Source organism: Octopus sinensis, linkage group LG13 (genome assembly GCF_006345805.1).
Source record: "Octopus sinensis linkage group LG13, ASM634580v1, whole genome shotgun sequence".
Taxonomy (NCBI): domain Eukaryota; kingdom Metazoa; phylum Mollusca; class Cephalopoda; order Octopoda; family Octopodidae; genus Octopus; species Octopus sinensis.
In genome coordinates, this window is record NC_043009.1 from 40,803,234 (window position 1) to 40,818,362 (window position 15,129).

The 15,129-nt window shown below is 38.0% G+C and overlaps 1 protein-coding gene across 1 annotated transcript; it reads left to right on the forward strand.

The window, feature by feature from the left end:
- Positions 1-7,076: 7,076 nt before the first annotated feature.
- On the forward strand, positions 7,077-7,445 carry LOC115218287 (histone-lysine N-methyltransferase SETMAR-like). Its single transcript, XM_029788038.1, has one exon. It carries the CDS (start codon positions 7,077-7,079, stop codon positions 7,443-7,445), a length of 369 nt encoding a protein of 122 aa, XP_029643898.1.
- Positions 7,446-15,129: the final 7,684 nt, after the last annotated feature.

Genomic DNA, 15,129 nt, shown 5'->3' on the forward strand with positions numbered 1-15,129 from the left:
TTGTGCCAAATTTTGAAACTAGTAATATTATAATTAAGGCGGCGAGCAACTTCTTACGACTTTACATTCTGAGTTCGGTTGCCTCCAGGGCCGACTTTGCCTTTCATCCTTTTGGTGTCGATAAAATAAGTACCAATGAAGCACTGGGGTCGATGCAATCGACCTTGATCCCTGCCCCGAAATTACTGGCCTTGTACCAAAATTTGAAGCCAATTTTATAATTAAAGTGGCGAACCGACAGAATTGTTACCACATCAGAAAAAAATGCTTAGCGGCATTTCGTCCGTCTTCACGTTCTGAGTTCAAATAACGCCGAGGTCGACTCTGCCTTTTATCCTTTCGGGGCAGTAAAATAAGTACTAGTGAGGCACTGGGGTCGGTGTAATCGACTTACACCCTCCCTCCGAAACTGGTGAGCTTGTGTCAAACTTTAAAACCAGTATTAATATTATAATTAAATTAGACGCAAAGTCACGAAATCTTCGCTAACGGAACCTTCTTGATTAGTTTTTATTTTATCGATCCAAGAGGGTGAAATACAAGGTTAACCTGAGCTGGATTTGAATTTAGAACGTAAAAACACGCAATTATACACCGTAAACTGTTTGCTTCACCCCTCTACTCATTCTGTCAATCCATCACCCTAAATCGATATAATAGATAAACTCCCCTTCATTCATTAACTTTCCTACACAAGAATTCCATTATTTCTACATGAAATAATCATTCTTTTGGCTCTCAGTAATTGTAATACTTTAATGCATCATAAATTCAACGTTTTCCCCATTTATCCTTACAGATTTAATCAATCATTGGAATCTAGTTTAATATTTCTCTATCATAACTTTCTCCTGCCATTCTCTCACCGTAATTCTGTTGAGGTTGTTAAGCTTTTAATATTTTTCTTTCTATATCTGCTGTGATTTCCATTCACAGTAACTAACATTTTATATTGCAGCAGTCACTAATTGCAATTACGTGATTCCCAGTTTCCGAGTCGATAATTAAGAAACTAAACAATATCTTTTTCCCCTTTTTCTTCCGCATAATGAATTTTCTCCCGAATAAACAGAGCATCAGCTAATTTTTCTTCAACAGTAATAATCAATTTTGGAAGATAGGCTGAATGGAACTTTGGCAAAAATAACAGAACATCAGATCCAACCTCGGGCATACGAACATGCTGTGTTCTCTCACTGTCTTTTCTACTGCTACTACTGTGGCCACTGATCCTCATGCTCTGGTAGGTCTCGTGCAAGCTTCACTGAAAGACTCACAACTTGTTCAGCTCTTTTTTTCTAGTCAACCATATTGCGTCCACCACTCCAGACCTTCAACTAGCCACTCTGCCTCATTTTTTCTCCCCCAAAATTCAACCCCTTGCAATTCCCCTCTTAATTATATTGTTCCTGCAGTCATCTATTTGCGTGGAGGCGCAATGGCCCAGTTAGAGCAGCGGACTTGCGGTCGGAGGACCGCGGTTTCGATTCTCAGACCGGGAGTTGTTTGTGTTTATTGAGCGAAAATACCTAAAAGCTCCACGAGGCTCCGGCAGGGGACGGGGTGGCGACCCCTGTTGTACTCCTTCGTCCCAACTTTCTCTCACTCTCTCTCCCTGTTTCTTGAGTAACGCTGCGATGGACTGGCGTCCTGTCAAGCTGCGGGGAACACTAACGCCACAGAGACCGGTCCCTTGAGCCTGGCTAGGCTTGAAAAGGGCGACGAGAGTCATCTATTTGCTACTGTTCAAGAGAAACGTCGAGCGAATGAATCTCGTCAGCCTCACCACAACAATCTCTTCAAATCCACCAACATACATACGTTTTCTTTTATAGCTTTGGGCCGATTAAAGCCTTGTAAGCGGATTTGGTAGGCGGGCACTTAAAGAATCCCGCCGTATAGATACATATATATATATATATAGATAGATACACGCACACACACACACATATATATATATATATAGATACACACACACACACACACACACACACACACACACAACACACACACACACACATATATATATATATAATACTACAAACTTAGAAAATGGAGGAACATACTTAAATCAATCAAACATCAACCAACAGATGATACCCAATCAATACTTTATTACACCATTACATAACAGTAAAGGCATTATACAAAATATATTGTAAATATAATTAGACAAGGAAATAGAAATATAAAATATAAAATATAATATGTAATTATATCATATCTGACAGCTGTTTCGGCAGTAAGGGCAAGCATGCCTCATTTAACCTATAAGCCATATAAGGCAGGTATAAATGAGACATAAATTAACAAGGATGCCCCACGGCCTCTTCAGAGAATTTAATTTATTATAAGTGTGGAAAAAATTTTTTTATATACATATAAATATAAAAATATAAAATATAAAAACGTGTGCATAGACACCCATAATACTACACATATATATATATACTCATTAATACAATAATACAAAATAAACAAAACAAAATAAAACAAAATATATATCAATATATATTAATAAACACAGTTATTCTACATATTGGGCTAATAGTTCTAAAAACTAACACACAGGAAAATATATGCACACTCACATTTAAATTAAAATCAGACCTATACATGAAAAAAAAAAATATATATATATATAGGCGCAGGAGTGGCTATGTGGTAGGTAGCTTGCTAACCAACCACATGGTTCCGGGTTCAGTCCCAGTGCGTGGCATCTTGGGCAAGTGTCTTCTGCTATAGCCCTGGGCCGACCAATACCTTGTGAGTGGATTTGGTAGACGGAAACTGAAAGAAGCCTGTCGTATATATATATATATATATAATTTCAACAATTGAGGGTAAAATTAATTAATTAATCAATTTCACCAAGTATTCAGTATGCAAAGGGACCATTTAAGGCGAATTCAAATTATTACATTATATAAAAGGGCTTAGTAAAATAAATTACTTTGCCGCATACTGAACTCATTAGAAATAGCAGCTAAAAAAACTTTTTTAAAACTATTTCCAATACTTAAAGAAAACCTCTCTCATATAGTGTTTGCTCAATTCAACTCACATTAAAGCGAGAGGAAGCCGAAAGGGTATGCTCCTACTTTCAGTGTTTTCAAATCCAAACCAGGGAGTTCTGAGCTGATGATAGAAATGTCGAATTTTGACTAATCTTGAAACGTACGTTCTCAAATAACCTTTGCACTTGATTTTTTAATGTCTCTACCCCCATATTTGCGTGAGTTGAATTGGGCAAACACTATATGAGAGAGGTTTTCTTTAAGTATTGGAAATAGTTTTAAAAAAGTTTTTTTAGCTGCTATTTCTAATGAGTTCAGTATGCGGCAAAGTAATTTATTTTACTAAGCCCTTTTATATAATATATATATATATATATATATATATATATATATATATATATAAGTGTGTGTTGTATATGTTTGTGTGTCTGTGTTTGTCCCCCTAGCATTGCTTGACAACCGATGCTGGTGTGTTTACGTCCACGTCACTTAGCGGTTCGGCAAAATAGACCGATAGAATAAGTACTGGGCTTATAAAGAATAAGACCCGGGGTCGATTTGCTCGACTAAAGGCGGTGCTCCAGCATGGCCGCAGTCAAATGACTGAAACAAGTAAAAGAGTAAAGAGTATATGTTTGTATATGTATGCGTGTATGTACGCATGTATATTTATGTGTGTATGTTTTTGTGTCTGTGTTTATGCCCCACAACCGCTTGACAACCGGTGTTAGTGTGTTTACGTCACTGTAACTTAGCAGTTCAGCAAAAATTACCGATAGAATAAGTACCAGGCTTAAAAAGGAAAATAAGTACTGGAGTCGATTCATTCGACTAAAATTTCTCAAGACGGTGCCCCAGCATGGCCGCAATCTAATGATTGAAACAAGTCAAAAAATAAAAAAATAAAGATAAAACAGTTTTAGTCTAGCAAATTGAACATTGTGTGGAGTGAAGGGCAACGTCAGGACCGGAAGAGAGGGAGCAAGGGTGACGTCAGGAACAGAAGCCTCTTTTTTTCTGAGGACGGTGAGGTGAAAGGACGCACGGATGGAGAGAATTTGAAAGAGAAGAGAGAGAGAGAGAGAGAGAGGGGAGTTACTGGCCAGAGGTTGGGGCAGTATACGCATGAGAGTACATCCAATGAGTTCTTCTGACCCTTGTGAAGTGGAGCTTTATACTCTCTTCTGAATATGTCTCAAAGTAATAGCAATCGTATTTTTTGCCGTTTCTTCCACACAGGGGCATCGCGAGGATAAGACAGACGTAACTTACACAAAATTCTGTATTGTAGGAGTGAACTCGGAACCACGTAACACATCAGCACACTTCTCAGTTTCACAACCATGCTGGCATAAATATGAAAAAAAAAATCGTCTCAATTTTACCTTGTAAGCATGGCCCTGGGAATAAGGTTTTCAGGTGATACAAGCGCACCTCCTAAAATTTATTATTATTATTATCATTATTGTTCAGGACAAATATCCGTCGAATGTAAATAATGAAAATATAACCTTGTTTGTAAAACATTTTGGACCTAGGTTTGCAACCCCTAAACAAATTTGGTTCCTGATCCGGTGCCTGAAAGTTTTACAACTTCTACTGAGAAGAAAAAGGTTATGTTTAAATGAGCCGATAATTTTTCTTTCAGCTTAACTGTCGGTGTTTACATTATTTACATTCGACGGATATTTGTCCTCATTTTGTTTGTTGTTAACACAACGTTTCGGCTGATATAGCTTCCAGCCTTCTTCAGGTGTCTTGGGGAAATTTTGAACCTGGGTTCTCGTTCCTAAGGTATTTTTTCGATGTTATTATTATTATTATTATCATTATTGTTCAGGTCACTGCTTGGAATCGAACTCGGAATCTTGGGGTTAGTAGCCCGTGCCCTTAACCACTACGCCATATGCCCGTGGAGGGTATATCAGTCGAAATGTTGTGTTAACAACAAAGAAGATGAGGACAAATATCCGTCGAATGTAAATAATGTAAATAATGTACATAATTCCTCATCTCTTAATATAGAACAAAGTTATATTTTGTTTTTATATTTATTTCTTTTCATTAAGAAGAAACCTAACACAGTCTCCTCTAAACCTGAGAAAAATATGTAGGGGTGCAAATTTTAAGTTTGCAACTCCTCTCCTAATTGCCCTTTAAATCTCGCTAGACTTATCACTTAGTTTACATTAAATATACCAGTCCACTGAATAAAAACTAAGTCAAACACAAGCTAATGAAGGAACCACTACGTAGTTGATCGGCCTGGAGGCCATGCTTGCTTTCTTTAAAAACTAAAAGAGCATATTTGATTATTTAGTCCTGAGTATGTACTTTTGGTCATAACATTCTTTGATCAGGGATGCCCTGGGACGAAACAATAACAACAACAGCAGTAACACTAGTCCTTTTTGTTTTAAGTTCAACTTCTGTCATAATCAACTTTGGTTTTTATTATTTTTTTTTTTTTGAGTTCCCGAATTTTCTGGCCATCCACTAGTGTCACCCAGTGCAGGTTTATGATTTCAATACGGCATGAAAACCAGGTTACCGGCTTTATGAGTCCAAGGGCTCGAAAAAGTAAAGAAAATAAAACAAGATATGTGTGCGCTTTTATAGCTAGTGAACATTTCTGTAGCCAGCAGTATTGAGTTTAAGTCTTTCGCTCAGATGTCGGAAAGACGATGAAAAAGAAACCACGGTAAACAGTTGTATATCCTGTTCTGAATTACAATATGAATTTGATGTATTTAATAATACTTTGGCACCAGCTGTTTGAAAGAGTATTATTTACTTTTAAGAACAAATTTAAATATATTGCAACATCGTTTCTCTCAAATACACTTAATAATTTTCAGTAACGGACGCCATACAGCTAAATGTAAACCACATGGGAGTTAAGACTTCATTTAAAATGGCGTGGATTTTGACTGATTTTTTTTGTTAACACTCTTGAGAAAGGAATGAATATCACCACTCCCACGAAACGCAAGACATTTGTTTGCGGTCAAAGTATTCATTATTCCATATATATATATATATATAGATATATATATATATATATGTGTGTATATTGTGCAATAGTAAGTGTACAGAAATGAAATCACGGGAATACGATCGATATTGGAATAAATAAAATATTTGTGTGTCTGTTCAAATTGACATGTTAAGCTCTGAATTTCAATTAAGATAAACAAGAAATAGAGTAGAAAGCAAATTAAAGAGGAAAAAAATGCTGCTTGAAGTTCACAGCCTCAGGGGGTTGACGTTTACCTAGATTTTCAAGTCGTTTTAGGATGAAAATAAAAGACACTTTATTGTGTGATTATGAGGTCAGTTCGTCGCTGGGTTAATTTCTTGGCGTTACTAGAGGCTCATTTTCGACTGTACTGGAACATTAAAAAAAATATCTTTTATTACTTGCTGAGTCAGGAGGAAGGAGCAATATCCATGACCTTTACAGACCTTTTGAGAGTGGTGAGTCTGTTACTATTAATGTTCCAGTTTATCTCTTATAGATTAACGCCTGCAGAAAGGACATGAGCAGAGAGAAGATTCCAGTGGGGACGATATTCTCTCTTAAATTTTATATTTTACTTGTTTCATTCAATAGACTGCGGCCATGCTGGGGCACCAACTTGAAGAATTTTTTTCTAAGCCTGGCACTAATTCCGTCAGTCTCTTTTGCCGAACCTCCAAGTTACGGGGACGTAAACACACCAACACCGGCCGTCAAGCGGTGGTAGGGGACAAACACAAAGACACAGATACATATATCCAATGCACACACACACACACACACACACAAACACACACACACACACTTATATATATATATATATATATTAATATATATATATATATATATATATTTTAGATTGTTCCGAAAATAAGGGCCGCTCTAAGTGTACTGTTTTGAAACGCAATTTTATCATAGTATTTTAATTATATTTTTGGTGAATTTCGACATACTTAATAACTGATGTATGCTCTTTAATAATTTTCTACTTATTTCAGACAGAAAACATTCTTGAAGCATAGACGCCCTTAATTTTGAACATGACAAAAAAGGACCTTCCCTTACTTTGCTTGCATGAGTTCAAGCTTGGGTCCAATGCCTCCCAAACTGCTACCAATCTCAACAGAACATGGGGAGAGGGGTCCACAAGTGATCGCACAATACGAAAGTGGTTTCAGAATGTCCGTAGTGGTGATGAAGGCCTTGAAGATGAAGGAGGTAGAGTATGTTCATGCAGTCTTGACAATGAACAACTGAAAGTAGTTGTTGAACAACACTCAGGTCAAAGTGTCAGAGAAATGTCTCAGGAACTTGGTGTGGGTATTTCAAAAGTCTTATACAATCTGCAGAAGATTGATAAGGTGAAAAAGCTCGATAAATGGGTACCGCATGAGCTCAAGGAAAATTAAAAAGTTCGGCGTTTTGAAGTGTGCTCGATGCTCTTTCTGCGAAACACCAATGATACTTTTCTTGACCGAATAGTCATTTGTGACGAAAAGTGGATCCTTTATAAGTGTAAATGATCAGAGCAATGGCTTGATCGTGATGAGTCCCCCAAACATTTACCAAAGCCAAAGTTGCCTCAGTAAAAGATTATGGTGACTGTGTGATGGTCTACAATTGGTGTTGTCCATTACAGCTTTTGGAAGCCAATCAGAGCATTACAGCAGAGGTTTACTGCAATCAACTCGCTGAAATGCATGCTCACTTGCAAAAAAACGAGTCTTGCATTGGTGAATCAGCGTAATCCAATTCCTCTCCACGATAATGTTACGTCATATGTTGCAAGAATGACGCTGCAGAAACTCACAGACTTGGAATGCGAGACTTTACCACATCCTCCATATTCTTCTGATTTTTCACCCAATGACTACCATTTTTTAAAGTATTTAAACGCGTTTTTAAGTGATAAAGCTTTCAGGTCCTAACGAGAAGTGGAATCAGCTTTCAAAGATTTCTTAACATCAAAGCCAATAAGTTTTTATCAACGAGGCATAAATAATGTCATTGATCGATGTCAAAGATACATAGATTTTCACGGTTCATACTTTGACTAATCAAAACATTTCTGTTGTTAATTTTTCCAAAATAAAATTATGTTTCTGAAATTGGTCATTATTTTCGGAACAACCTGATATATATATATATATATATATATATATATATATGTATACGACGGGTGTTTTTCAGTTTCCGGCTATCAAATTCACTCACAAGGCTTTCGTCGGCCAAATACTAAAGTGGAAGATACTTCCCCGAGGTGCCACGTAGTGGGAGTGAACCTGAAACTATGTGGTTGGGAAGCAAACTTCTTACTACACAACCACACCTGCGCCTATATTCTGGAGATGAACCCTGTATAGCAGTTAGTACAAGGCTGGGTGGGAATAATGGATGCAACGGGAGTTGTTAGAGTGGAAGAGATAGTGCTCCGTGATCGCTGCAGGTCCTCCAAGACCGGTGAGGGCCTTGACGCCATTAATGTTCTGGTTAAACTGCTAAATGTCAATACAATATCTGCTGGAATGATAAGGCTGGGGTAAGATTCTAGAAGAATGATGTTCAGAAGAAGAAAGATTTTGTGTTGTGGTTGCTGCAGAGTCGAGGGGGAGAAGTGTGGATGCAACAAGAATGGCGAGAGGTGAAGGGACGAATGAGTAGGGGTGCATAAATGAAAGGAAGGATTGATCTTTGGTGAAGACACGTGGTGGTTAGAGTATTCGGATCACGATCTTAAGATCCTGAGTTCGATTCATGGTGATGCGTTGTGACCTTGAGCAAGACACTTTATTTCACTTTGTTCCAGTCCACACGGCTGGCAAAAATGAGCAGTACCTGTATTTCAAAGAGCCAGTCTTGTGGCATTCTGTGTCACGCTGAATCTCGCTGAGAACTACTTTAAGGGCACTCATGTTTGTGGAGTACTCAACCACTTGCACGTCACTATCACGAGTAGGCTGTTCTGTTGGTCGGATCAACTGGAACTCGCATCGTCGTAACCGACAGAGTGCCCGGAGGTAGCCGTTAAGAATGTGATTTCATATCCTTAACAGTAATCCGTTCCTCCTCATAATTCTACTCGTTCAGAGTTGACTACACAACGACCAATTACTTACTGACGTTTCCCCCCTACGCTGAACTTCTTACACTGACTTACCAATAGATATAATTCTTCACTTCAAGACCAACTATTTTGTAGAAAGCCTCCTCTTTCAGGCGGCGAGCTGTCAGAAACGTTAGCACGCCGGGCGAAATGCTCAGCGGTATTTCGTCTGCCGTCACCTTCTGAGTTCAAATTCTGCCGAGGTCGACTTTGCCTTTCATCCTTTCGGGGTCAATAAATTAAGTAACAGTTACGCACTGGGGTCGACGTAATCGACTTAATCCGTTTGTTTGTCCTTGTTTGTCCCCTCTATGTTTAGCCGCTTGTGGGCAATAAAAAAATAAGAAAGCCTTCTCTTAAGTTTTTACATGATCGCTAGGCCTTTTTAGTGTCGCAGCAAAATGATTCTTTCAGTTTTAAAATGGAATCCTGTCTTAAATCTAAAATCCTTGAACCGTAAACTAAATATTGTTTCGGGTTGTAGGAATTATGGTATCGGTTACCCTGTTTCTATGGCGATTAAGTGACCAAGAACACACACACACAAACCCACCTGAACGGGAAATCATTTCGTCGTAGGGTTTCTCATTTAAGACTGTGAAGACTGGAGTAACGTGAACAGAAGTGTTTTGTCCAATAATGCAACGCACTGTCAGGTCTGAGAATTGAAACCACAATCTTGTGATCGTGACTGCAACCCCCATAACTATTGCGTCATTCGCCTTTGAAACGTATTCCTTACAATAAAGGCAACATGGCCACCGTTAGATGCCCGATTGAATGATTGCCTTTCATCCTTTCAGGGTCGATAAATTAAGTACCAGTTACGCACTAGGGTCGATCTAATCGACTGGCCCCCTCCCCCAAAATTTCGGGCCTTGTGCCTTGAGCAGAAAAGAATACTTCTAATCATGGAGAGTCGTCGGGAGTATGTGTCATGCATTTTCTTGTTAGATCCGGTCATAGAAATATCGACTTTGCAAAGCTTATCTGTACCTACTAATGAATCGTCAACCAAAATAAAATATACCCAAGCTACACAAGATCAACTTCCTTCCTCCATGTGGACCAAAACTGTATAACCAAACACCCATCAAGTGTTTATATTATACGAGCAGTCTATTTATTTTGTAAAATTTTGTTAGATTTTCGAAATTAGTTCAGTCCTATTACGCAAGAAAAATTTTAATCTGATGAACTATTTACAATTGGATATGTTTTTTCTTATTGCTAGTGGAATAAACAAATGCATGTTTTAATTTTAAGTTGACGAAACACATTCAGTGAAATGAAGAAATGAACCATACTTAACATGTGCATACCAACTCCTCTGCTATCAACACAGGTCTATGAATATGTGCGAGGTTTTAATGTTAACCAATGAGAATAAGTTACTTTTACGTTTTCCTTCTTCTCCTCCTCCATACCAAATTCCAAGTTAGCTAAAAAAAAAAATAAAATACCCGAACATAAATTTTGCAGCTAAAGATAAAATTATTTTGAAATTCTTTCTTCGGTATCCATTTCGGATTGTGTGAAATGATGCGATAGATACGTGGCTAATGAATTACTTCTATGGTGAATGATGTCTAAAGACACACACACACACACACACACACACACACATTTACCAGTTTTAAACTTTATCACGTGGGAAGTTTACTGTGGTGCAAAGTCACTAGAAGTGACCCAAGGAGTATGACAGAACTCTATTTTAATGAATAGTGGTAATGGGGTAAAAAATGAAAATGTGTGTGTGTGTGTGTGTGTGTGTGTATGTGTGTTGAGAATGCTCCAAATTATTCTGCAAGAGTAATGCCTTGGTTCACAGTCTGAAGGTTAACAGGATAGGAAATGAAATTTTAATTGTTCCCTGGTCTGAAGGAGTGCACGGGTTGAAATCATTAGCTATAAGTCTTGAATACTATCTTAGAATGCTAACCAGTTAGTAAGAGACCAACTTTTGATGCAGTAGAGGTAGAATCCTCTGAGCGGGCACACAGCTTGATTTCAGCAATTAAGATGAAAGTTATATATGTGTATGTTCTTTTTATTCTGTCATTAGATACGGTATTTTCAAGGCAAGAGTAGATCATCTTAATATGATGTGCATTAAAGAGTTTATGTTACATGTGTATGCTTGAGATATATTTCCTCATTAGTGATAGTAAAGTTTCTACAAATATTTCGTGTCTATATGAATTTTTTCTCTTATTTCTCAAATCAAAGGCACAACAAGAGTGGAGTGGAATCTGAGATTTTATTTTGAGAAATTAGGACAAATTTTGAATGATGAAAATAATGTGCAGAATTGTTTTAGCCGAATTTACATTGAGAATTCTTATAGTCTGGCGATTCATCAAGCATTCTGAGCGTAGTTCTGTGTTTTAATGCAAAAGGCTCTTTGAGATATTGTTATATTTCGGGATGGTCATTATTTTATTTGCCAAATAAACACATTCACTGTATATTCGTTCTTCACTTTAACTTTATTATTGTTCTTATCGGGAATCTTGCAAAACAAATACATAATTGTAATCTCTTTGAGATGTTTCCCTGAACCAAAGTATTGCAGCAAGTACCGTTCCAGTCTTGTATACACACTATAAATATTATACTGACTGGTATTTAAACGTAAGGCTATTTCATGTGTGTGTATTAATTTTGTACAGACGCACATATATACAAACATACAGGTTTTGTTGTTACATACAAGAAAATAGGAATAAAAACATAATCATCACTTTACGTCCGTTTCCCAGGCAGTATCAAATTACTAGACTAATTCATAAAAGTTAAAGAGAGAATTGTAGCCCAATTAATTAGAAACAGAATTAGACCTGATGAGATGCGGATTGGTATTGTACCAGGAGAAGTACTACTAATGCTATCTTCCTAGTGAGACAGCTGCAGGAGAAGTATAAAGTATTTAGCTAAAAGTAAACAATTGTACTTGGAATCCACTGACCTGGAGGAAGCCTTCAACTAAGTCCTTTGTTTTGTGAGAAAACTAGAGGAAGTGGAATGGCACGTGAAAGCTTGGCAACATCACTAGCTCTAGTGGGGCGCCAGAAAGTGCACCAAGTAGACAATGTAAAGTGGTTGACACTAAGAAGAGTATCCAGCCGTAGAAACCATGCCAAAGTTTGACACACGCCTGTGGTTTGCCAGATCCTGACAAACCGACAAACCCATGCCATGATATACATGTATGTAGGTGTATATGTATGTATACATGTATGCTTCAATGTATGTATGCGTGCTTCAATATACGTATGTGTGCATGTATATAAAAAAAACCTCACACTATAAGTATACTGTCTTACAAAATGGAATTATATCTTTCTTTCTCCCTCACTATATATATGTGTGTGTTTGTATTTAAGTACATGCGTGTGTGTTTATACACAGGCATATTATGTACAATACTTATGTGTATATATATATGTGTGTGTATGCATATCTGTGTGTATACATCCACACACACATACATTCATATACATATATGCAAATATATATATACGCAAGAAAGCTCTTAGAAAAACCACTGCAAATGCTTTTCCAAAGTTCCCTTGAATGCGGTACATTTCCTCAAACGTTAAAAGAAGGAATAATCTGCCCTGTCCACAAAGGAGGAAGCAGAGCAGATGCTATAAACTACAGACCCATCTCTCTGACTTCACATATCAGCAAGATCATGAAATGCATTGTCAGAAAAACACTGACCACGTTCCAACAGGAAAATGACTTGCTTACAGACATGCAACATGGTTTCCGTCCTGCACAGAGCTGCCTAACACAGCTACTACAGCACTTCGACTGGGTTCTAAAACAACAGCTCAACCCTTCAAATGTGCATGTGATATATCTCAACTTTGCCAAGGCATTTGACGAAGTCGATCAGTGGATGATATGTCACAAACTGCGTGACCTCGGGATCGCTGGTAGACAGTATCAGCAAGCAATGTAATCCGAGAGTTAGGGTCGGTGCGTTATCTGAGAATCTACATGAGCAACGACGCAACGTTCCATAAGCACATTGCTCAGATGGCAACACTATGTGGGCGGGTGGCAGGTTGGATCCTTACATCGTTCAGGACCAGGAACAGAGACACAATGCTTCTGCTTTGGAGAACCTTTGTCCTCAGTCGTCTGGATTACTGCTCCCAGCTGTGTTCCCCACAGAGTGCAAAGCTAATTACGGAACTAAAAGCGATCCAGCGCCACTTCACATAGAAGATAGACTCAGTAAAACACATGGGTTACTGGGAGAGATTGAGGGACCTGGGACTCTACTCCCTAGAGGGGAAATGTGAAAGATATACAGTGCTATACATGTGGAAAATAATGGAGGGTCTGGCTCCAAATTTCGAAATTGAAATTTACAACCATTCCCGAACTGGACTGCAGTGCACAGTCCCATATTTTCCATCGAGGATACGAACCCAATATTGTAGTAGCTTGGGATTCAAGGGACTACAACTTTTTAATGCCCTACCACAGAACATCAAGGATCTGCAAGGTGTAGACATGGGGGGTCTTCAAAAAAAGTCTTGACAGTTTTTTATCTGCAATTCCGGATGAACCCATATCGCAGCAGGAGGCACAAAAAAAGCGTCAACGCCCAATTCACTACTTCACCAGAAGCAATACTGGAAAAATCCCCGGACACAGAGGGGAAACGCTATCGGCGTAAACCTAAAAAAAACAGGTTTAAGGACGGCATAAGGACTCTAGCATGTTTGTATTAGTTTTAGTTAAAACATGCATTTTAGGACTTCAAGGTAGGTTCAGGCGACACTGTCAATTTACAGCTTTACTCAGCTTGTGATTGACTGAATTAACTAGCTCCTTCGGATAGGCGTTCTTTGCTACGTCCGATTGTCTCTTACATAATGTGGCTGCTGCCATGATTCAATCGAGTTCCTTGACTTCCTCGCTTCACTTCCAAAGGACTCTCGGTATGCTGTTTTGCTCTATCGCAGTTAACGCTGGCCTCTCTCACACAAGAACATTCTTCTTCCACGGACGCTGGCATAATAGACCAAACTCAATGTCGATATCTTCATGCTATATAGAAACACTTCTATCAAGTCTCTTCTACATGTACAAAGTACAACTAATGACTTCACGCATTCATTCATTTATTCTATTACTCTTTTAGTTGTTTCAGTCATTTGACTGTGGCCATGCTGGAGCACCGCCTTTAGTCGAGCAAATCGACACCAGAACTTATTCTTTGTAAGCCTAGTACTTATTCTATCGGTCTCTTTGTCGAACCACTAAGAACATAGACACACAAACGGATCTTTTCCTTTTGAACGGCCCATGTCAACACAATTTCTAGTTAACTAAACACTTTTAAACTTCATATACTGGTAGAATGTGTTTATAAAACATCATTTTTTCTTGGCTTTATTGAGAAAATTCTATATGTTGTAACATATTTCCACTTTAATTCCAAGCATTTCGGCAATTTTAACCAATCGCTGACCTCCATTTGGGGTGAAAACATTCCGTGCTGTATGAATATGTCCCTCGTTTAAGAAACAGATTGGGTTTATTTACATTTGCGAAGAAAAAAAGATACCCTTCCCCCACCCCTAACCTTAACCCTAACCCTAACTCTAACCCTAAATCTAAAATAGATTGAAATGCAATAGATCGATACTAGGGTTATAATTATGGGTGTCAATTTCATACGACACCGCTACGGAAAATGGGATTTTTTTCTAGCTGTGTCAAATGAAAATGTCGCCCATAATTATAACCCTAGTATCGATCTATTGCATTTCAATCTATTTTAGATTTAGGGTTAGAGTTAGGGTTAGGGGTGGGGGAAGGGTATCTTTTTTTCTTCGCAAATGTAAATAAACCCAATCTGTTTCTTAAACGAGAGACATATTCATACAGCACAGAATGTTTTCACCCCAAATGGAGGTCAGCGATTGGTTAAAATTGCCAAAAATGCTCAAAATTTCAGACGAAAT